The sequence below is a fragment of the Notechis scutatus genome, chromosome 1 (genome assembly GCF_049901735.1).
Source record: "Notechis scutatus isolate UNSWTSFEM ecotype Mainland chromosome 1, rNotScu1.2, whole genome shotgun sequence".
Taxonomy (NCBI): Eukaryota; Metazoa; Chordata; class Lepidosauria; order Squamata; family Elapidae; genus Notechis; species Notechis scutatus.
Window position 1 is genome coordinate 21,198,394 of NC_142009.1, and position 24,471 is coordinate 21,222,864.

At 41.5% G+C, this 24,471-nt stretch overlaps 1 protein-coding gene across 3 annotated transcripts in view; it reads right to left on the reverse strand.

The window, feature by feature from the left end:
• Positions 1-24,471, reverse strand: part of POR (cytochrome p450 oxidoreductase) — a 55,655-nt gene that overhangs the window by 24,987 nt on the left and 6,197 nt on the right. For all 3 annotated transcript variants that reach the window (XM_026672441.2, XM_026672440.2, XM_026672439.2), the window contains exons 2-3: positions 6,619-6,820; positions 897-945 (exon numbers count right to left, since the gene is read on the reverse strand). In XM_026672441.2, the coding sequence (XP_026528226.1) occupies positions 897-945; positions 6,619-6,809 (240 nt within the window). In that variant the 5' untranslated portion in view covers positions 6,810-6,820. The remainder of the gene's footprint in view (positions 1-896; positions 946-6,618; positions 6,821-24,471) is intronic.

The window sequence follows — 24,471 nt, forward strand, 5'->3', positions numbered from 1 at the left end:
CTTTGTTGGAGGCCTTTAGTGCAGCTTGGCCGGGTAAATGGACGGCTATCATTAGTTAGGAAGCTGGGTTTCATCTGGGTGCCTGGTTGGGATGTGTTTGAGCTGGAAGTATCAGGGGGATCTGTTTGTGCCCAGGTGTTTGCCTGGCTTGTGGTGTGGAGATTTTTTGTTTGTGAGTGCAGGCTTCCAAATGATTGACAGCCTGGTGGAATCATCTCTTCTATTCATGCTTTCTGGTCTTTTTTCAATCTCTATGGCTTCTCTGATGATTCTGTGGTTAGGGTTTTCTATAGTGGCTAGGGTTTTGGTGCCATTGAAGTTGATGCTATGACCTGTGGCTTCCATGTGTTGGACTAGTGAGGAAGTGTGTTCCAGCTTTTTGACTGCATTTTTGTGTTCATCCAGGCGGGTGCTTATTCTTCTATTGGTCTGTCCAATGTATGTGGCCGGGCATGATGCACAGGGGACTTCGTATATGCCTTGGTTTTCCAGGTCAATTTTGTCTTTGGGGTTTCTGAGGATGGCTGCTATTTTTCTGTCTGTTTTGACAGACAGAGAGAGAGACAGATGAGATTCTGCTGAAACGTTGCTACAACTTTAAAAGCACAACGATAATGACGTGGGAAAATACCTGAACAAATCTCCCAACATGACATGAAGATATTCTCCAGAGAAGGCTTTCTCTAATATTTATTATTCCCAGCTACATGATTAAGAACAGTAGACATTGTACTCCAACTACATCTGGGAATCCAAGACTGAAAAAATATTTTCCCCCCAAAAATCTATGTTCTGCTGCCAGCTGGCTCTCACGTACAGAAAAGAGGCTGGAAAAGCTTGGATAACAAGCCTGTTTCAGTAAGTACTAACCATGGAAATAATGAAGTGAAACTTACCGTCTTTTTCATTTTTTCAATAAAACTGTTTTCGTTTGCTGACTGCTCACTATAAAAGAGAGAAAAGGATTGGTTTCGAAAAATTCAAGTTACAGCTATGTACCAAACGACTACATGGGTTTGGCAGACTCTCCAATCTGCTGCTTATCAACATCTGTCAAAACTAAAACTCCTATCATTTCAGTGGCACAAATAATATTTTGGGGATATGAGGATAAGCCACCTTAATAATTAGCAGGCACCAAGTTTGGCAAGGTTGAGCTGGCCTCCTCAGCACAATGAACAATAATGTTATTTTCTCACCAGACCAAGGTCACTAGCCTCTATCAGCTGCATCACAACCAATGTTTTCTGAAGTCAGAAAGTCTTGGACTGGGGTTTCTCAACCTTGGCAACCTTAAGATATGTGGACTTCAACTCCCAGAATTCCCCAACCAGCAGGCTGATGGTTGCTAAGCAACCATAAGGTTGAGAAACATTAGCCCAAAGCAGGGGTGCCAAACTCTTGGCCCGCAGGCCGGATGCGTCACGCGCTGGCCACGTCCACCCCTGGTTTAGTGAAGGGGGGGGGAATTGTGATACGTCATGTGACATGACGTGAGTTTGATACCCCAGGCCTAGAACATAAACTCCTTTTCACAATCCACATGCAAGATTCTCTCCGGTTCACACACCACAATTATCAGTAGAACATAAACAATACCCCAAAATTCATCCTTCTTCTATCACTGCTTTCTATGGAGAGTAGCTAAGGGATAACGATAGGAAGGGGGATGTGACTTCTTCAGACATTCCCGTTTGCAGCTTGGGAAAAACAATACTGGGTGTGTAAAAAAGAGTGTTAAGGATTCGCAACAGCACACTCAAGAGTAGCCTGAAACACCTTAAAGAATGTCCTGGTCCTCCCATCAAACCAGGAATCTGGAAGCTTCTTTTCCATCTGCTATATTTTATTAAAAGGCATAAACTTCCAAGAGTTTAATAAAATGTTTAGCAGGCTAGCAGTTAATTATTACCATACGGGGGTTTTTCCACTAGAGGTAGTCCTTGACTTACAACAGTTCAGTTCATTTAGTGACCTTTCAAAGTTACAACAGCCCTGAAAAGGGGGACTTTCAACCATTTTTCACACTTACGACCTTTGTAGCAGCCGCATGATCACATGATCGAAATTCAGATGCTTGGCTACTGCTTCATACTTATGACCTGTTGCTATGTCCCCAAGGTCATGTAATCCCCCTTTACAACCTTTTGACAAGCAAAGTCAATGGGGGAGCCCAATTCACTTACCAACCAGGTTTCTGACTTATCAACTGCAGGATTCACTTAACAACGGTGGCATAAAAGGTCGCAAAATCCCACTTAACAAATGTCTCACTTAACAACAGAAATTTGGGGCTCAATTGTGGTCATAAGTCAAGCACTACCTGTATAGACTAATAAGGTTGTCCTACATATACAAACACACACACACACCAGTAGCTAGCCAGAAGATGATTGTGAACTCTTTTCAAAGCAGTAACCCCAAACTAAGCACAATGCAGCTATTCACATTGGAGGTAACCAGATAACGAATAGAGAAGAGTTGTCTAGTCATTACACTTATTTGTTAACTCTACTACCAAAGCAAGTATTCCTCTTGGTTTGAATTACTTGGGAAATACAGCAAGTGTGTGTTTATCTCTTGCTTATGGGACTCACAGATGTTATGGGATGAAAAGATGCACCTTCAGTTTGATGTAGCACCCCTCTTCTGTTCTTAATGTGCTGTATTTCTGAGCTATCCTCCCTTCCTTTGGTATCCTGCACAAGGCAGGTTACCTTAAAAGAGTTGCTTTTGGTTGAAAAATAACTTTCCCTGCCAAATAAAAATTTCTGCTTTATTTCATCTCTTTAGTAGCCAGAGCTCGGTTTTACATAAGCTAGTGAGAAGGGCGAAGGAGAGTAAGTGAAACTTCCCAGCATCACCCCAAAACAGTTACCTCTCATGGCTTCATCCATGTTTGTGTCAGAGCAGTTTTCCTGAATCAAAGCTGCTGCCAAACCAGTTTTTGCATTTAAAAGGTTTGCTCCTCCTCAATTGCCCCCAATTTAGCAGATGCCCAAATCCAAACCTCCCAGGTTAAACTTACCTCCCAGGAAAAATCTCCTCAGGCCGTGCTGAATATGCACAACCCATAGTGATTTGGAAACAGCAGGAGAGGATACAGTATTTCACAACCCTGCAATTTCATTCTGGCTGCAGACAGCTAAACTTCACTCTGAAGCAAAGAGTTCCTCACACTACCCCTCTTGGATCTTCAACTCAGAGGCCAGCCTCCTTTTGTTACAGCCCAGCAAAGCCTGCATGCCAACCCCTCGAGTCAGACGGCACCAGCAGCCTGATCCTCTGGGATGCACACCGGCTGCTTTCAGAAATACCCAGAGGGCCCGGCACAAACCCAAGAATGTCAACATCTGGCAGCAGCAGAAAGGAATGAGAAAGAAATAAAAGACTTAGGAATGAAAATTCCCAAGGTCCCTTGCACCCTCCCTACTTTTGCCCTTCGAGAGTGAGCAGGGGGAGCTTCACAGCGAGAGATTTCCATTGCCTTGGCAACTGTTTTACATCATGGGTCTTTTAAAAAATAAATAGAAGCTGCTTCCTTTTAATTTTGAGAAGCGCCCTTCACTCCAGAACCTCTTCAGAAGGCTATACGAAGTTCCAAAAACAAGATATATATACAAAAGACTATATCCAATTTGTTTTCATTAGGAGTGGGAAACAAGAAAAGTCAGAATAATCCGCCGAGTCTAAACACTTGTCCATTGAATTCAAAGTCTCCTTAAAGATAATAAAGCAGTCTTCCCAACTGCCTGTTATTTCCCACAGGACTCTTTCTGGAAAGTAGCACAACTCATTGAAAGGAGGAATGAGAGTTTAGCACCACCCATTAGCATTGTCTTGTTTTTCCTTATGGGAAACTTGATGCCCTCCAGATGTGTTGGAAGAAAGCTCCCATTGTTTGTTGGATGGCAATACAGGAGATTTAAAGTTCAATTCATTTGGGGACAGTCACGTTTAGGAACTCAAGTCTTCGGGGCCCATAGATTTTGTTCTCAGTCACTGTGCCAAGAAAATGGTGCAAGGATTCATATAATCCCAAAGCCCTTTCCCAAGTTCTCAGAGACAACTCATTCCCTACAGCAGGGGTCTCCAACCTTGGCAACTTTAAGCCTGGAGGACTTCAACTCCCAGAATTCTTTGCTGGCTGGGGAATTCTGGGAGTTGAAGTCCTCCAGGCTTAAAGTTACCAAGGTTGGAGACCCCTGCCCTACAGCACCACCAACCTTTAGAAGTGCAATATCCTAGCATTCGTAGACTCACAAAAGTGGAAAGTCCCATTCAAGGCTGTGAATTTAACTCTATAACCTCAGAGATGACTGGGAATAATAATATCTTTAGCCCAATGCCTAGATCAGAACACTGGAAGTGCCATTTAAACCACTGAGCTCCATCTATCAACTTAATAACAGGTTCCATTAATAAAGCATCCTGACCATGAGGAAATTATTTCTAATATTCAGCACAAAAAATGGCTTACTAAAAACCACTGTTCTGTATCTTTTGCTTGGGGGTAATAATGAACAGATTACGTAGCCTTCTTCCTTGAGACACAGCTTCAAATATTTGAAGAACGCAATTCTATGTGCGATGCAATGCTTCACTGTCACGCAGGTGCTTAAAAACCAAAGGCTACCTTGGAATGCATTAATAGGAACACAGGACAGATATCATAAAAAGTAATGGCTCCAATTCCACCCTCCCTTGGTCAAACCCCACTGAAATCCTGTATCCAACTCTGGGCAGCTTTCAATTTGACATCATTTGAAGCAAATTGAAGCAAGTTCAGAAAACAGATTTTACAATGGTGAAGAGTTGGGAAAATTAAGCTCTATTAGAAGCAGTTAAAGGATCTGAGAATGTTTAGCCTACAGAGGAAACAAGTGGAGATATAATTAGCCTTCAAATATCTGAAGGGTTGTCATAGAAGAGGGACAAAATTTATTCCCCATTGCTCCAGGCAACAAGTTACAAATACAAGGAAGTAAATTTAGGCTAGACATCAAGAAAATTTTCCCAATTCTATGATTTATCAACCTGTGGAACAGGCTATACATGAAGTGAAGAGTTCCTTGCATGAGGTCTTGATACAGAGGCCAGTCAATCAACTCTCAGAAGGGCTTCAGTGGATTTGCACTAAACAGGAGGTTGGCCTAAAGCAAGGGTCTTCAAACTTGGCAAGTTTAAGACTTGTGGACTTCAATTCCCAGAATTCCTGAGCTAACATGACTGGAGGAGGAATTCTGGGAGTTGAAGTCCACAAGTCTTAAAGCTGTCAAGTTTGAAGACCTCTGGCCTAAAGAGTCTCTAAGTTCCTTTCAAACTCTACTGTTATATGATATTTTCCCTCAGTCATATTTTCTTAAGGCTAAACATTCACAGTTTCCTCATTTTTTTCCTCCTAGGAACTAGTATCCAGTTGACACACTATCCTTAACTGTTCTAGTTGGAATCATCAGAATGTGGTGTCCAAACTGGAAACAATATTTGGGAAGGATTCCGAAGAATGCAGAATATTTTGAAAGTATGGCTACTAATCATCTTGACTTAATACAAATGGAAAACAATCTTTATTAAAATTACAATAAAAGGAAAGATAGAAAACAGATTTTTTTTTAAAAAAAAGTCATAGCAAACTCTCCGACAATTGATCAAGAAAAACATTACGTTTAACTGACTGCTTTAACTCCAAAGCTTCTACTGCCAAGATTCTGGCACTCTCTGTGCTTTTAATCAAGCTCTCTCCCCACCGCACTCTCTCCCTCCCTCCCTCTCTCATACAATTAACATAGTTAAGCTTATGGTATTAAGAATATGTTTTTTAATTAGTTTGTTCAATACAGGAACAGACAAGCTGATCCAACCACATAGGGTAAATGTCTATTAGAAGAAATTAACTTTTTTCCTTGTTGATTCCAACTTTGGAGTAATTACTTGCACATCAAAACAATGCAGGGAGTACTGATATAATGTTCCACAGAGGGACTCTGATTTGGAGAAATCAGATACCCAACATTTTTTTCTCATAGATTTTTAAGGCTAGTATATTTTGTTCATTGTGAATCAAACAGCCTCACCAGCACAGGCATTTGTTCCTAATCACAATGTCACCAAAATGCAAGAGGTAGTTCAAACAGAACTACAGCAGTCTTCTCCAACTTGGTGAGCCCAAAGGATGACCAGGACAATATACTTCTTAGCAAATCGGATCATTTTTCTAGGATAGGGATGGCAATAAGTAACTGCAGCATACAAATACCATAAAATAGTACACTAAGATATTGCCAAAAATACTCCAAGGAGACTATATTTTCAGTGCAGGCCAAATCCTTAATGAATTCAAGATGCTCAAATCCAGCACTTAATTCTTAGAAGCTAAACAGATGTGAGAGAATCATACTGCATCCAACACCCCAGAAAGCCAGGTTTCCTTAAGTCAGGAGTCCCCAAACTTGGCAACTTTAAGACTTGTGGACTTCAACTCCCAGAATTCCTCCTCCAGTCATGTTAGCTCAGCTATGCAGGCTGGAGAATTCTGGGAGTTGAAGTCCACAGGTCTTAAAGTTGCCAAGTTTGGAGACCTCTGCCTTAAATGCTCCTGACTGTCGAACTACTTACGTTGTTCCAGCTGTTGGTGTCTGGATTTTTGAAAACTCTGGGATCTCCTGTTTCTTCTTACGAAAGAAAAACCAGTAGGTCAGGAGACCAATGACAATGGAGAAGAGGAAGATGTCCATCATGCTGAAGGAAACTGAAGCCTCCGGACTCTTTACAGAAGAGGGTTCGTCTTTAGATGATAATGTCCCCATGGAGATGAAAACTAAATGGAAATAAATTTTAAAAAAATGTGTCACATACATTGCTACAGCTTTGAATATTGGCAATCTGTAATCTTCTGGAGCCAAAAACCAGGGCAAAAGAAAGAAGGCTTCAGTCTGGGAATGCCAGGAGAATATCTCAGATTAAATAGAATAAACCAGAGACATTTCTTGAAGAAAGCAGCCATAGCCACATACTACAAAATATATATTTCATTTTGCATTCAGGACTAGACCTGGCTTGAAATTGAACCATCAGCCTGATCACTCCCATAAGTTTTATAACATTCATGTAAAAGGAGCTTGCCAGCAAAATGATCTTTATCCCAGAAGGAAGATAAATATTGCATACAGATGTATATCTCTCTCTTTCTAGCACTATTGGAAAAAAAGTCATATTAACTTACATTATTTTTCACCTGCCTTCCTTATAGACCAGTCCAGGCATGCAACTAATTAAATAAAGTGATATAACGTACTTTGTACTTTGAACCCTGCCACTTCCTTTTTTTAAAACAAACTTTATTAATTTTACAATTAAAATAAACAAACAACACACACACAAACGTAGAAAAGAAGAAAAGAAACAGAGTTGAGAAGTAAGAGAGGGAAGAGAGAAAAAGAAAAAAGAGTAGAAGAAAAATCAAAAAGTGATTAAAAACAATTTCATCTTCGACAGTTTGTGGGTCATTATTTCTATCCTTAGAGGCCAAATAGTATTTGGGAAAGCACTTTTGCCTGAAAAAGAGGGGAGGGAAGGACGGCTAGGGGCGCAGTGGAAGAACGTGAGGAAAGGGAGTCAGCCCAAGGAAGCGAGGCCGGCCGAGCCCGCTGGGCCGACGGGCTGCGGGGCACCGCCCCCCTCGGGAGGGGCAAAACCAGCGCGCGCCTTGCAAGCGCCGGCTCTTCTTTTGTTCCTCCAGGCACGGGACGAGAACACCCCCCCCCCCACCGCGGCCCACCCGCTCCTGGGAGCGGGGCCCCAGCCGTCCGCCCTAAAGAAGGGCGCAGCGGTATAGCTATAGTTCCGCTTCTTATGCCGCATATTTACAGGTAATCCTTAATGCAAATATATAATTACCACTACGATTATAGCTTATCCTCTTTTACAATATTATGTAGCCCATATCTTTTATCTAACCATTCATACAGTTCCAGCAGTTCCAGCTCTCATAGTACATTGCACAATGTTGGAAACAGCCTCATACTCCACCAGAGGAAATGATTATTCAAAAAATACTAAATTGTGCAGAAATGGATAAATTAACCCTAGCATTAAAAGAGAAAGAAACATCAATGAGCCCTGCCACTTCCTTAAGACAAAAATTTATGTTCCTCTTAGTTCTTTTTGGAAGGACTAAGCTGCAAAAGATGGAAAACCAATATACGGTATCAGTTCAGGCCGACATTCAAATCCACCTGGAATTATGGATGATAACTGGAGATTTGGGACCTCTTGCTTTCTCTGAGCAAAACCTGCCTTGCGGGATTTTTACTGCAAAGAAAATAGGGAAGGACAGTTAATAAAATCTCTGAAGGGAAAGGTGAGACCTAAATCCAACAAATAATAAGTTCCAAGAAACAGAAGCTACTGTTTCACATTCAATACAGTTATTTCGAGTTCAACCTCTTACTGGATGTTTAAAGTATCCTTAAGGTAAGATCTTGGTAAGCACACACCTGTAAACATAGTTTTGGCAATACAGAAAGCATTATTCTTCCAGATTTGATTTGTCAGTTGAGCCTTCTGCCCTGTCCAGGCCCATCCCTTCTTAGCTTCAAAGATCAAAAGAAATTGTTCTGCTATCTTCTTATATTGCATAATATAAATTTAAGAGTTTTATATCATGCAATGTAAGAAAATGGCAGAACTTTTTTTTTTAAATCATGGCTTCTGAATACAAGAAACAATGTTTGTTTTTGCAATTTGAATGAGTGAAATGAATGTCTGGAGATATACAGAAAACCAGGGTTTTTGTCTTTAAAATATTTATGTTATTATCTTCTGCCACATGTAACTCCTAACTAGTTATTGGCTAATACCAATTGCAGCAAAGCAAAATGTGATTAGTTTATAGCATTAACGGGGAACACCACCAATTGAGAGATCTCCGGATCTGTGGTGGGAGCGGGACCTTGATGGATGAATGGCTGGTTCCTGCTCGTTGGTAGGGAAGCAGGAACCATTAGAGTGGACAGGAGTGGAAAAATCCGTGGCTCTGGAGATATGACAGGGTAATTTGCAGATCCCGATGGGCTGCATGGATGAAGGAGGACAGAATCAAAATGTTGTCCAAGTAGCATTGGATCCTCACTGGAACAGAAAGCAGAGATGCCATCAATGCTGCCAGAACCTTCGTGAAGACCCTTGAAGCCGATGAGAGGCCGAAGGGAAGTGCTCGATACTGGTAATGGGTATTCTGATAACAGAAACGGAAAAACTGGCGATGATGAGGCCAAATGGGGATGTGGAGGTAAGCCTCCATGAGATCAGTGGAAGAGAGGAGATCGCCCTCCCGAACTCTCTCTAAAATAGAATACAGAGTCTGCATTTTAAATAGCCTGTATTTTACAAATTGATTGAGAAATTTTAGATCCAGGATGGTTCGCTACCCCCACCCCCACCCAGGCTTTGGGAACGATGTAAGACGAGAATAAAGCCCACATCCCCATTGAGAGGGGGGAACAGGTTTGAATAGCTCGGATTTCAAGAAGGAGTTGAATGGCCTGATTTATAAGGTCTTGCCTTGAAATGTCCCGAGAGACAGGACAGATTAAAAAAAAAAATTTTTTTTTTTTAGGGGGGTGCATTAGGAAGTCCAATTGTAATCCTGACCTAATAGTGGCATCCGCCGTTGACTCCTCCCATTTGGAGGCAGAGAAGGCTAGGCAACACGGATGGGTGGGGAGAACGAGGGATTACTTAGAGCGACGGAAGGAATGAGCCCCACCCTCCCGAAAGGGCTGTTTACCAGTATAAGGAGTTGGGCGATAGTCAGCTCTCTTCCCATTTATCTCTGGTTTCGATGAGATAAGGTTCCAGAGCATCACCAAAAAGCTTATTGCCTGCAAATGGAACTGAAGCCAGCTTCCATTTACGGTGTGACTCCGCCTGCCAATTTCTGAGCCATAACAGTCTTCTTGCTGCTACTGAAGATGCCATGGCCCTAGATGCAAATTTGGCGGAATTGAGAGTGGCATCTGCAGTGAATTCCACCGCTGCGATAATCTTATTAAGGCCTTGGTGAGACCGAAGGTCAGATGTAGGCAATCTAATCTGGAGTTGGTGCAGCCACTGTATGGATGCCCACATGAGAGTGCCAGGAGATGAGAACGAGGCCAGAACCGGAATGTCAACAGAAGGCACTGCCAGGGTATTGTCCAGGGCTGCGCTGACATTGTAGAAATGCTTATCCAGAGAAGATGGGCGAGGACCTGCTGAAGGGGAAGCGCACTGTTCCTTGACCATGTCCAGGAACAAAGTGGGAGAAGGCAAAACCCCTGCATGCACTACAGGCTTGGAGAAGAGTGAGTCTCCCTGGCTAGAGGGAATTCCTTGTGGCTTGGGAGCCACTTCCTCTGGCGACAGCTTGGCAGTGACCAAGGCCTTGCTGAGTAATGGCCTGAAGAGAGAAGGATTGAAGACCAATGCAGAGGATGTCTGCTCTGGGCGAGAGTCCTCTTCCTCTGTAAGATTTTGGTCAAAGGTCTCGCCCTCTTCACGTTCTGAACGAGAGGAGTAACTGTGTTCAGATGGTGAAGCCCTTCCCTCCTCATCAACCTCCTCCCATTCTGGTAGAGAAGAATGGACCCTGAGGTCCTGGGGCCTGTGTAAATCAGGGTGATGAGGCAAGGAACTTATAAATTGAGAAGGGCCTGAACCCTTTCCAGAGGTCAAAGGACTTGCTTGAAGCCTTCAGCCAATCCCTGCCTAATGGCCAAAGAGACAATATCTTGGATATCCCCTGGTCTATGCTCAAAGGTAGGGGCAGAAGGCCAAAGGCCCGCTGCTGTGGGAGTGAAGGTGGCTTCAGGCCTAGATTGAGAAGAGGTTCGAGGTCTGGAGGGAGGGGGAGGAGCATAGGGCCCAGAAGCCTGTTGGAAATAAGGCCCAGATCTGCTTAGATCCTGAGGATCATATTGTACTGCAAAGGCCTCAGGAGACTAGGATGGAGGATGGAAAGGCTCATAGATAACTTTTCCTCCCCTGGGAGGGCTTGGCTGGGGCCCACGGGTATCACCTGAAACATGCTGTAGTTGCACTCCCTTTTGTTGAATAGTTCTGTTGAACTGCCTCTCTAGGGCTGCATGTCTGTGCTTTTCTGCCCTCAACTCAGGCTGAGTTGCCTTCTTAGGGGCTAGAGCCTTAGCTCTCATTTTAGCAGCCACCTCGCTCTGGACTGATTGGGTGCATTGCCTACGACTTTTTCTCTTATTGGGCTTAAGAGAGTGTTCCACTGGGGGGAGAAAACTCTGCCTGACCCTTATCTTGCTCCATTTGAAGAATAAAGGCTCTTACGATGGAAAGAAAATGTTTGTAAATTTTTTGTATTAAGCCCCTTAGGGTATAAATTGGCCCCGGGGTTTACAAAATGGCCGCTCACCTCGTGGTGAAAGGCTTCAATCCAGGTCAAGATGGCCACTGACTATGGGAAACAGGCTCCGAGATCGAAGAATCTCTCCTTAGGCTATAAAGAGCCCCGAGTGAAGTCAGCAAAGGAAAGGGCAGCCGCTGGCCACACGATCAGCTGGCTGACACTGGTATCGGTTTTTACAACTGCTCAAACCGCAGGCATGGGGGAGGTCTACAGATGCTGCCCAACTTGCCTGAACAGCACTCTGGCAACGCTGCTCCCAAGGCTGCAGGAGAGAGAGAGCCCTGCTCTCCTGGAAGAGCAGCTGCCCAGATCCAGGAGCTGCTGAAGCAAGGAAAAAAGGTACTGAAGATCGCTGGTGAGTGCTATCTACAGAACCTCAGCTGGCTGAAGCTGTTATCGGTTTGCCAATCGCTTTTTACAACCGCTCAAACTGCAGGCATGGGGGAGGTCTACAGATGCTGCCCAACTTGCCTGAACAGCACTCTGGCAACGCTGCTCCCAACACTGCAGGAGAGAGAGAGCCCTGCTCTCCTGGAAGAGCAGCTGTCCAGATCCTGGGAGCTGCTGAAGTGAGGAAAAAAGGTACTGAAGATCGCTGGTGAGTGCTATCTATCTAAAGGTAACCACCTTTTCCACACTATTGTTTCCACACTAATGTTGCGTTTTTTCTCCTGTGTTGCCTTTTATTTAACTTCAAATTCACAGCATTTGTGCTTTCTCGTGTTCAGTATATGTTTTGTGCTGCATTCGACAGCTCACTACTCATATATTTTCCACTTCTGTCTCAGCTACGTGCTCTGTCCTTCTTTTTGGTACAATTTTCCTAGAGATGGATTCAGTCTTCCACATTACAGAAACATAACATTTTTATTTATTGTTTACATCAAGAGATAGTGATAAAAATTGTCTTTGTAAGATGTAACTACAGTGACTGATACATATTAGCTTTGTTGGTGGTGGAACACTCTTTACGGGACTTCAATCTGCAAGCCTCCAGAGGGGCTTGGTGGGAGCTCATGTCCTCTTTGATGACAAGCGCTTGTCTTATCTCAGTTCCGATGCACATTTCCAATGCACTCTCTCATTTTTGTCCAAGCAGTTATTGAATGATCTTGAGAGGGAGGAATTCCCTGGTCCTTTGCCAGAGTCAAATCATACCTTAGTCTGATTTATGATGGTGGCCTCCCAGGACTTCTGTAAGGCAATGGAAACAATTCAGGCAGTTTCTCTCAAGCCCCTAATGGATTTTCAGAGGGTATGTGGGGATTTTCCCAGCTCTCTTGACAGGAAGTTCTGTCCAGCAGCCAATAAGCAACCGGTAGCAGGAAGCGAGCCAAGCCTACTGCTGCTCCAAAGCGGACTCTTTCTGGAGCCCATCCCAGGTGGCACCATGGTTTACTAAAACCCTTCAGGAACTGAAGTGCCAGAAACAACACATGGAGCACCAGTGGAGCAAGTCTAGTAGCAAATCTGACTGAGCACATACATTTGCCCATGTTTAGCCTACGTGTGATAATAAGAGAGGCAAAGTGTGTTTACTATATGAGACATCTGCAGTCCAATAGCCCGGTTGGAAAGGAAACCATCCCGTAAAGTCCCAGCTGTTGTGTTCAGTTTGCACATTTTGTTGATAAAGTACTGGGATTCATTGTAATGTGGACAGAGTCTTTAATGGTGACTGAGGCATCATCATCTTGTCTCGTAACTTCTCAGCTAGTCCTATGTGGATACTGCAGGGTTCTTCTCTCTCCTCATTGGTCATCTGTCAGTTGAGGGTGAGGTGTCTTCTGTACACAGTCTATATGGAGTTGCCTTTCAAGGCTATTCAGAAGCTACTCAGAAGCTATTGCTGCCTCCAAATGTTATATTGCAGTCTGGGGCTTACAAAATGCCTCAGCCCAGTTTTTTCATTTATTTATTTTTATTATAAGAATATAACATGATGCAGCCGTTGTGGTGTTACAATTGCTATACATATATAAATGTTATACAGTATTCTTGTTTTATACTAATTATTCTAATCATCAAGCTACTTATGTTCCGACCTTGCCTTCTTCTATGCAACCACTGATAGAATTTATTCCATGTTTCATAGTACTCAGATTCCCCCTTGTTTTTTAATTCTAGGATTAACCTGTCCAATTCTGCACAGGCCATAATTTTCCTTATTATCTCTGTTTCTGATGGTATGCTTTCCTTCTTCCAGTATTGCACATACATTATTCTAGCCGCCGTCAACACATATTAGATAAATTAAATCCTTCCTATATTCTTCTGTTATTATTCCTAGGAGAAAAAATTCTGGCTTAAATGGAATACACTCTCTCACCATTTGTTCCAGCCATGTCTGGCTCAGTCTCCAATCCTTTTTCGCAGCATTGCAAGTCCACCACTTCAGCCCATTTTGCCCCCTCCCTACATATGTCCATCAAATCATCCTCCTTACTCTCTACTACACCATTACACATGCATAACACCTGAGTTGGAGGCACTGTACTGGGTGCTAATCTATGCATTATTTTCCATGTAAAATTTAAGATGCTGGTTATCACCTTGTTTCAACCAACAAGGTGGTTATCAGCTTGTTTCGTCATATGATACAAGACAGACATACAAGCTGTAATTGTTTATTGTACAAAGGGAAACTCTTCTATTTCTAATCTAATCTATTTTCCCCCCTCTATTTCTTTTTTTTAAAATAAACTTTATTAATTTTATAATTAAAACAGACAAACAACACGTACATAAATGTGAAAGGGAAAAAAGAAACAAAGAAAGAAAAGTAAAAAAAGAAAGATCAGAAAACAATTAAAAACAATTTCATCCTCAACGGTTTGTGGGACCTTATTTCCAACCTTATTTCTATGGTCTTATTCCTACGTCAGTGCTGTTTTATTTCTTCTCTAAATCTTTCCTTTTCTCTCAGGTTTTCAATTCTTGTAGCCAATCTCAGTCCATTTGCATGGGAAACCCTTTTTCATTTTATTATTATTATTTATTAAATCTGTTTGCCACTCATTTCACCACAAGGTGACTCTTTATAGACTTGTAAATAAGCTTCCCCGCCCACTCTCATACCCATAGTCCTGTTTCTGGAGCTGGTTTGTGGAGCTCTGCACCGGGGTTGGTTACTTTGGTTTCCTAACTTGCTCAAATCTGCAGACTCTGGTCAGGCTATTCCACACACACCCCGCCCCAAATCCCTCAGGCCTGCCTTTCACTGGTGTTGCAGCTCCAGAGAATTCTTCTCAGTGTCTGAAAGCTACTGCTACGGTGCTTGCTTTTGGGTTGGGGAGTCTCTTTCCCACATCTCTGCTGTCCTCTCAGCTTCACTTTTCTTCAAAACACCCACAACGCATGTTTCAGTTCCCTTTTTATAAAGCAAACTATTCAGTTATGGAGAGAGTGGTGCTATGTTAATCGTCCTTCACAAGTAACATCAAAACTCTGGATCCCAGGGTGAAAAACTGCCTATTTCACACAAGATAGGGAATTCATTCTTCTACACACCTCTAAAGAAGGGAGACAGGATACATGGGGGACCATCTGTCTCCACTGGCTTCGGCCCATCTCACCAGATCTAACACTCAGAGTGTGCTACAGGTCCCTTCTGTGGAACAATATCAGGTTACTCAATCTGGAAGGCTCCCTTCTTTGTAGCAGACCTTGTTTTGTGGAAGAGTCTACCCCAGTGATGGTTAACCTTTTCAGTATCAAGTGCCCAAAGCGTGCATCCTCAAAATGCAATGCACACACGCCCCCCCCATCCAAGTGCATCTGCCCCGCCCCTGCGCACACGAACATCCCTGCGCATGCTCAGCAGAGACCCAAAGACCAGCTGACCAGCAGGAGATGCACATGCATACACTGGAGAGCTGTGCTGGGACGACGGCTCACGTGTCTACAGAGAGGTGATGAATAATTTCGACCTATATAAAGCACTACATGGCATGGTGGTGGGTACCGGCAAGACTACCTGCATCAAGTGATTCCTACCTATCATTTATCCCTATGCTGCACTTTCCCCAACCAGAGATTTTGGTTAAAAAGTCAATGTTTCTCACTGATAGTTTCATGCTTTGGAGAACCTCTGTCTCTGCAGATTTAGAGATGATCTTAGCTTGCGGTTTTTAGAAAAGCCTTGAAAATAGAGCTATTCAGAAGGACATTTGATAGTTGTGGAATGCCTTTTCAAGAAAATTTCAACCATTGGGCTGAAGTTTGTTTTTCTTGGCTATTAATTTTTGTACAGCATGTTGATTTACTGGTATTATGTTGTATTTATTCAAACTATGCACTGCCAGGCACTTGTGATATGTGACGGTAAACAGGATGTAAATAAGAAAGCTAAAATCAAGTTAAAGCTTAGCAAATTGTGTGAACCTGGTTACTTTGTTCAGCTACTTTCTCCAAGCTAGGTGCCCTGATCCAATACATCTGAAGGAACCAGTCTGGCCAACCAAGCTCACCACCAGAAGTCACAATATCCTGTGCTAGTCACATTGCAAGAGTGGGTGCTAAAAGCAAGGAAATCCTTCCCATACTGTTTGGAGGAACATGGTTTTTAATACAGCATGCAAGAAACCCTCCCTCTTACATCATCATCTTTTGTTTGAAGATTAATTTTAATCTCCACTTCAAATGACCTTCTGTGCCAAGTATCTTACACAACAGGATTAAATGCTGGCTCTTTTGCCTATTTGTATACCAAAAGGAGGGGGGAGAGTAATTTTGGTTTTAAAAATGATGAGCAATGAGGAAAGCATGGTGCAATGGTCTCCACCAAGCTGACTTGACAGGAACTGTGTTCACACTGACGCTAATTCTAGTGACACACTGCCATAGGCAAGACCTTTGCCCAAGTGTTCCTGGGTAATCATGTTTGTAGACTTTCCTTCGCTTCTTTGCAAGCAGTGGTAAAAAAAAAAAAAAAAGAGGGAGAGAACAAACTAACGTAACCCAATTTAAAATGAGTACTACAGATCTCTGCAATTATTTCTTAGTGCAAGTGTGGGAAACTCCTCACCAGGGAGTGTTGAAGGGTGTTCTTTAATTAGCTGAAGAGCCTATTTGCCTACAGTTTAGTGAAATGAAAATGATACAATAGGTAGGTAAGGTCCAACATGCCCGGTGTAGGACATGCTATGATTGTACTAAGATCTTCATATGCGCCACACAACTTAATTTAATTACTGAGAACACTTTTTGGGGGGTTTGCAAAGTACATAGAACTAAAAATTAGCCAGCCCACCTGAGATTACTTAATAATCCATACTGAAAGTGGCAATTAGACTAATAGCAGACACTCCCCAAGTGCACATCCTGCTGCCCTCCCCACCATCTTTTAATACAAATCACTATTACTTTCACTAGTTTTTTGTTTTGTTTTGTTTCATTGCTTTTATTGGAGGCTTGTTGGTTCAGTGGATGGCAAATAAATAAAATACATACATACATAGCCACAAAAAAGTTCCATCTGACCAAGCTTGGCAACATTGCACAAAACTCAGACACTAGACCTTTATTCAACCAATTTAAGCGTATTTTACAAACCAAGCCTTACTGTCACTCAGAAATGAACTTGACGTTTACTTATTAAGACCTGATGCAAGTTGTTGCAATACAGATAATCCTCAACTTACAATCATAACAATCTGCCCATTACAAGTTGTGACAGTTACAAAGTGGATCATCGTATAACAGATTTTACTACCTTTATTGCAACAGTCATTAAGCAAATCACTGTGGTCACGGAGTAAATTGGCAGTTATTAAGGAAGTTTGCTATAGGGTGTTTTTGGCAAAACTATAATCAATCATACATACGTGACTGTGGGGAAACTACAAAGAGCGTAAATGAGGGCTGGTAGCTGAGCACTTGAAATGCAGTCACAACACTGTAAGTTTGGAACAGAGTTGTAAATATTGTTTTAGGGTGGGGGTAGCTGTTGTGAGTCATAAGTCAAGGACTACCTGTAACATTACTCCAGAGCTCTTAAATCAGAACAGGAGCCATGAAGAACATGGTATATCCATGGGTTTCATTCTTTATCAAGGGCAGTTCTCATCTTGCTTAAACTCTCGTTTTCCTATAGAAATGGGAATATGAAATAGCTGTTCCCTAAATCCTTCATTCTGCATTAATGCAGCTTTTTCCAAACTGATGCAGGACTACATCTAACAACAGCCCACAGAGATATAGGTATCAGGATAGTTAAGGCAGAATTTGCTCAATCAAACAGCAAACCAGTCACAATTATTTGAGTTCAACACAACAATATCCCCCAAACAACTCTCATCAGTATAAAGTTTGAAACAAAATACTGAATGACCTTAACTACTCTCTTTCTGGTCTGCACAAGGAATCAGAGTAGGCCAAAACTGTGTCAGATAGTTTGTGATTCATTCATGCTATGGAACTATCTAGTTAAATCAAGATAGGATCTATTATATTAATAAATTAAGTACTTCGTTAACAAAACCTGGGTTTAAGTTTATGACCCTAAATCATCTCCATGAGCCTGACCAGCCAGAGAGCTAGAGTATTTAATAAGCAAAATCATAAAGCACTAAAGTCTTCCCAGACTTCCACTCTAGGAAGCAATTCCAATGCATACGCTGCCAAGGGTTCAAGTTCAGCCAAGGAATGCTTGGAAACAAGATACGGGTGGAATTGTAGAGCCCATTCCCAATATTCAACATAGATTCATGTAGCTGACCAAGCAGGGCACATGTGAACATCATCTGGGGAAAAAGAGTGAATACAGCTGGTTCTTTGTTTAATCAATCTACCAAAGCCACAATCAAGTACAGCTGCTTAAGCGTAATCTGACAACTGGATTATAAGCGAGGAATCTCAAAATCAGCTTCAATTTAGATCAGCTGAAAACTCATTCTTGGGGCCAGAAGGAAGAAAATAAGCTTATGTAAACCCATCTTAGAAGGATCTATTACAGCCCAGACATGTAACAGAGCTTCTCCAAAAGGCAACACTATTGTAAAAACGATATCTTGGGAAGCTAACCATAAACCTGAGAAAAATGACTTAATACAGCAGAAAAACTAGATCAGTAATTTGGAGAGTACTTTGGAATTAACCTGAACAGGGAAATTCAGACTGTCAGATTTTCTAAAGTAGTGGCTAGTTTTATAAGATACCTAATTATGCATCAGGTTCATATGACACACTAAATAAATCAAAACCAAGGAAATAATGTTATGCCATACTGTATCCATTGCTAAAGACATGGTTCACATCTCAAATTCATATGGCTAAGAACAACCAGGCTTTGGGGAGCGTCAAGAACTCTCTAGTTCAAGGGTCTTCAAACTTAGCAAGTTTAAGACTTGTGGACTTTAACTCCCAGAATTCCTGAGTTAACATGACTGGAGGAGGAATTATGGGAGTTGAAGTCCACAAGTCTTAAAGCTGTCAAGTTTGAAGACCCTTGCTCTGGTTCAACCCTGAGCTACAGATATATATTATTTATTGCTCTTGAATTGTGTAGCCATAATCTGGTATGCCATCCAAATTAGATAAACGTCACTCATTCTTCATCATTTTTTCACCTCCAAGAGAAATGGAGGCAGGGAAGACCCAACTATTCTTTACCCTGCTATGGTGGCTCCAATTAGGTCACCATGCTATGTTTGAATTGCTTTACAGTTAAAGGCAAAGAGTGGTAACAAGCTACTCTAAAAGTGATTGGTATATTTAAAGTCAGCAACAGAGGCAGAGGGAGATTTTGCTGTTTCATTGCATCATATGCAAAGCAATTTTTCACATGCTAATTTAAACTGAGTTTCAGTTGATCCTTAAAAATGCAATTCCTGGGACATTCTTCTGGAAGCTGGTCCCACGAGCATCGATGTCAATTACATCAGTCTGGGAAAAGATAATTTAACAGTCTTGCTAACCTAGCCAATATTTCCAGTTCACTGGCAAATGCAAATGAAAATTGTCCATATCTAAAGAAAAAAATGGATAAATTTATTTGCCAGGATAATTCTGCCACTGTCAACTATCACAGCTCACTAGAAAAGGGACTCTATCAAGTGGAATCCTTGGTGCTGTGAGTTGGTCAGTTACTTCATTATCCAATTAAGTAATATCAGTGGAGCAAGTATGGGGTTTGTTCCTTATTTATATACAGTTTCCTCTATTGATGAGGAGATCCAGGAAGGGTAATATGTTGTTTTCTTCTTTCCTTGTGAATTATATTCCTTTGAAGATGCCGATCATTTCACGTGTCATCTTTAGGTTATTACTATGATGGTGTCGTCTACTAGATCAGGGCTGTCAAATGCCCAGTTTAGTGAAGGGGGGGGGAGTCCTGATAAGTCATGTGACGTCACTGTGACAATGTGAGTTTGACACCCCTGTACCTGATCCATACTTTTGGTTGTATGATGCTATAATTTCTAGATCAGGGGTCGCCAACCTTTTGAACCTCAGCGACCACCAAACTCATAATTTTAGATCCCAGGGACTACTAACTGGTTCTGTGGGCATGGCCTAATTTGTGGGTGTGGCTTGGTGGGCATGGCTTGTATGTAAATATTATAAATATTTATATAAATATTGAATTTTTTATAAAAAAGAGCAACTTTTACCCAAAATCAGGCAAAGCAGGCAGGCAGATTGAGTTGCTTACAGAATCACAGATTCATTCAGAAATCTATCTATCTGCCATTGGCTAGCTCAGTCATAAAATTTGCTAGCAAGCAAATTCACAAAATTATCTCACAACACACCATGCATGTAAATATTGAATTTTTTATTTTGAAAAAAGAGCAACTTTTACCCAAAATCAGGCAAAGCAGGCAGGTTGAGTTGCTCACAGAATCAGTCAGTGATCTATCTATCTGCCATCTGCTAGCTCAGTCTCTCAAATTTGCTTGCCGTGAGTCTGCACTGAATTTGCTTGCAAGCAAACCTTCAGTCCTAAGGGAGGTTCCACTGTGCTTAGCTAGAAAGCAAGAAATCCAACTGTTTCCTGCTTCCTAGCTAATCTAAATCTCCCGGCACAACAGAACAGATGGTCGGAAAAAGGAAAAATAGAAATTTAGCAGGCAAGTTTGCAAGGTAAGGAGTGAGTGGGCGGGGAAGGTTCCCGCAGGCCATGTGGGCGGCGCAGCCTTGTGTTTCTGCACAGCCTGGATTAATTGCTTTGGGGGTGTGTGTGTTCTGGGGGTGAGATTTCTCTGCGGCCCACCAAAATTTTCTCACGGCCCACTGGTTAGCGACCGCTGGTCTAGATGCTGCATTAAATCTCTGCTGTGAATCCCGAGAGTGGGATGACATCCCATGGGTTGTTCTTCTGATCTGCTGGTAGACTGAAATTACTAGTGAGGCAGAGTTCATGAGGTCCATGATTCTGTGTATTTCAATCTTTGTGTACATATACTCGACTTACAGTTTGTTTAGTGACCATTCACATTTATGACAGAATCATGTGCTTTATGACCACTTTTCACAGTTATGACCACTGCAGGATCCCCATGGTCACGTGATCAACATTCAGATGCTTGACAACTGGTTCATATTTATGACGTTACTGTGTCCCAAGGTCAAGTGATCACCTTTTGCAACCTTCTGACAAGCAAAGTCGATGGGGAAGTCAGATTCCCTTAACAAACTGGGTTACTAACTTATCAACTGCAGTGACTGGAAACCCTTAATTGACTTTTGCTGACACTGAGGCTGAAATGACAAGGCTTTATGGATTTGTTTATAGATAAGACACAGGATTTGTGAAGATCATTTGTTGTATTTTAAAAGAAGGGCTGGTTAACTGAAATTGCTTCTATTTGGGGTGAGGGTGAAAAGTCACTTTATATACTGTATTTTTTACTCTTTACTATATTATTTTTTTCTTTCTTTTCTACTACTATGGTTTTATTTCTTTCCTGCACTTTTTATTCTTTTTATTCCTTCTAGGCCTACGAAAAAAAAGTCTGAATGAGCATGACAGGATTCTCTCTCCCTCCCTCATTATCATGCCTGGATCTCTCTGAGCTCTTTCTAAAAGGAATCTAATGAAATCCTGCCACCTTGCACTTGTGGCAGGATTTCACTTCATCGTGTCATAAGATGAACTTATGTCCCCAAAACATAAGTTCAGAACATAACGTGACATTTGATTTCAGAAGGCAAACAGTGTTTCTTTAAAAAAAAAAAGACACCTAGCCAACCAGATGTGAGAGATCCTTTCAACTCCTCATTCCAGGGAATCAAATTCTGGGACAGAAGCCAATTTTGATTGCAAACAGACAAGGGTCACTATTTGGGGATGCGGTGGCTCAGTGGCTAAGAAACTGAAAGGCTTGTCGATCAGAAAGGCTGGCAATTTGGCGGTTCGAATCCCTAGTGCCGCGTAACAGAGTGAGCTCCAATTACTTGTCCCAGCTTCTGCCAACCTAACAGTTCAAAAACATGTAAAAATGCAAGTAGAAAAATAAGGACCACTTTGGTGGGAAGGTAACAGCGTTCTGTGCACTTTCGGCATTTAGTCATGCCGGCCACATGACCATGGAGAAGTCTTCGGACAGTGCTGGCTCTTCGGGTTTGTAACGGAGATGAGCACTGCCCTCTAGAGCCAGAAATGACTAGCACATATGTGCGAAGGGAATCATTACCTCTTCCTTTACTATTTGGCCTAGAAAAGTTACAGTAACACTCATGGCCCATATCAATAGAAATATATTTGACTCAAGAGTGGTCACAGTTCAAACTTGTGGCATCCTCTTTTTAGGAAAAGTCCTAAGATCACTCTTAGGCAAAAAGACAGGGATATTTTTAATGTAAGGCCAGGAATATGTTTTATGTATCTGAACTAAAGGAAACCATAAGTATTCTACACAGAAATGTCAATGAGAAAGAGACAGAGAAATTAATATATTCATTCATTTTAGCAATGTGAGATATTTGTCATGATTAAAACTCTTGTTGGTCCAAAATTCAGAGCAGTTAGAAGATACCTTAAAGTTTGTCTAGTCCAACCCCTCTGAATTATTGCTATAAATTTCAAATCTCCATCCAAGAGTTTCCGAATTACCTTTTTTGCCTTCTCTGGCCAGATTTGGCATTATAACAAGAAAAACTATTATAAGACAATGTTTTCTAGGTTAACACAACCAATAATGCCCCAAAGCCAGTAGGAGGCATTACTCTACCTCAGTCTAAGCAATATCAATACCATAACAAGGTGCCAATCCCTAAGTATATACTCGAGATCTCCTTTTGTTCTGTGGTGCATTTAAAAACATTTTAAAGTCGTGTATTACATAACAAGGAAAACTGCTGCCAAGTATCATGAAAGTATCATAATTTTCCACCTGTCAGAATCAAAGATATATATTGAAAGCCCAATGACATACTTTGGAGAAGAGCACCAAAATATTTTGAAGAGAGCATTATTCAGTGGGGGACATTAATTCAGAAAAATGAGTCTATAGTTGAAAAAATCCTTGGAGAAGGGCTTGAAGGGAATATTCAGAAGCGGTTACAGAAACAACAAGAGTAGAAGTATGTGTTAACCTGGTGATTAAGGCCTGGGAAAGGAGATAGTATTAGGAAAACACTGGGGCTGGCTGTATGTATGCCCCTGACTCAGTGGGGCATACATATGAGGGAGGGGAGAAGCAGCATATTCAGATTTACTGTTACTATAGCCTATAGTCATCCTGGGGAGTTGGTTTCTTGATCAGATTTATTCCTAGGGCTGACAATCATTATATATCAAATAATGTATAAGTAATAGAACCAGATTTGCCAAACTGGAGACCAGGTGTATTAGGGGGAGGAAGAAAAAAATGGAAACAAGATTCTAAATTACACATGAATATTCCCACCCAAGGAAAACCCAAAATCTCTTTGAACCCAAATAATATTCTTAAAAGGCCAAAGATGGTCAGAACATAGAAAAATGGGTATATATGGGCTTACAAATGTCAGCTAGCAGTGCATCCACACTCTGAATCAGATCAGCTATGTATTTTAAAGATGTGCAAAGATCGAGATTTGAAGACAAAAAGGGATCTTGGAAAACACAGCAATTCTTTTTAATACACATTTAAGAACATGCTAAGATGAGCTTGTGTGCACACTCACCTCCCAATTCATTTTTCCAAATCATGCCATGGAATTCAGCTCAGTCCATATCCCTAATATATCACAGACTTCGTCTTTAATTTCTGAAAAATGTACCCATCAGGAATCTAACTGACATTAAAACAAGCACTTGCTACATATTAATTTCTAACAAGTTAATCTGTTAAAAATTGCCACTCTAAAGGCATCCTTGACTCACGTACTTCAGGCTTCCTCAAAAGGCATAAGAAGTCCAGAGCCTATGACAACTCAACTATAAATGTATATTATATTCAAGGCCACCTCCAGTATCCTGATTCTAATTCCTTCACTTGCTAAATAAAACACATTTCCTGCCAGCCTCCATTAGCAAGTCAACAGAAGAGCTTCTCCTCAAACTAAGCATGATTCTGCTTCATTTCACAGCTCAACAGAAACCAATTTACAAGGCACCAATTCCTGACACAATCTCAAAATTCAGAGTTTCTCAGCTGACTAAATTCCCCTTGAAAGGAAGCTCTAATTTCACCTGAAAAAATGGAAAAGTCTCAGCCTGGCTGGCATTCAGAGTTCATTCTGAAACACAAAACTTTTTAAAGGAAGAAAAACTAAAGTGTCAAAAGAGATGTTTATGCCAATATTATGGATTAAAGACTCTGATTTCATTTTCCTTTTTTATCTATCATGCCAAGGAACCAGCACTGACCTCATCCGCTCTTTCCCAATGAAATAGGATGCTCTGTTTTTATAGCTACCTAACATCTTTCTCTTTAAAATTCTACAATTTTATTTTTTTTTAACTTTTTAAACAATCCCTGCAAGGCTGACAAACAAGCACCTGGCAGAAAGGCTTGAACTGAATCTTTCAAATAGGAAACCTCAGTATTTCCTAGGCCCAGAACCTGGGATGTCACGCAATGCCAATTTTGTTTTTGTTTTTTGTTGTTTTTTTGCAATTTCTCGTT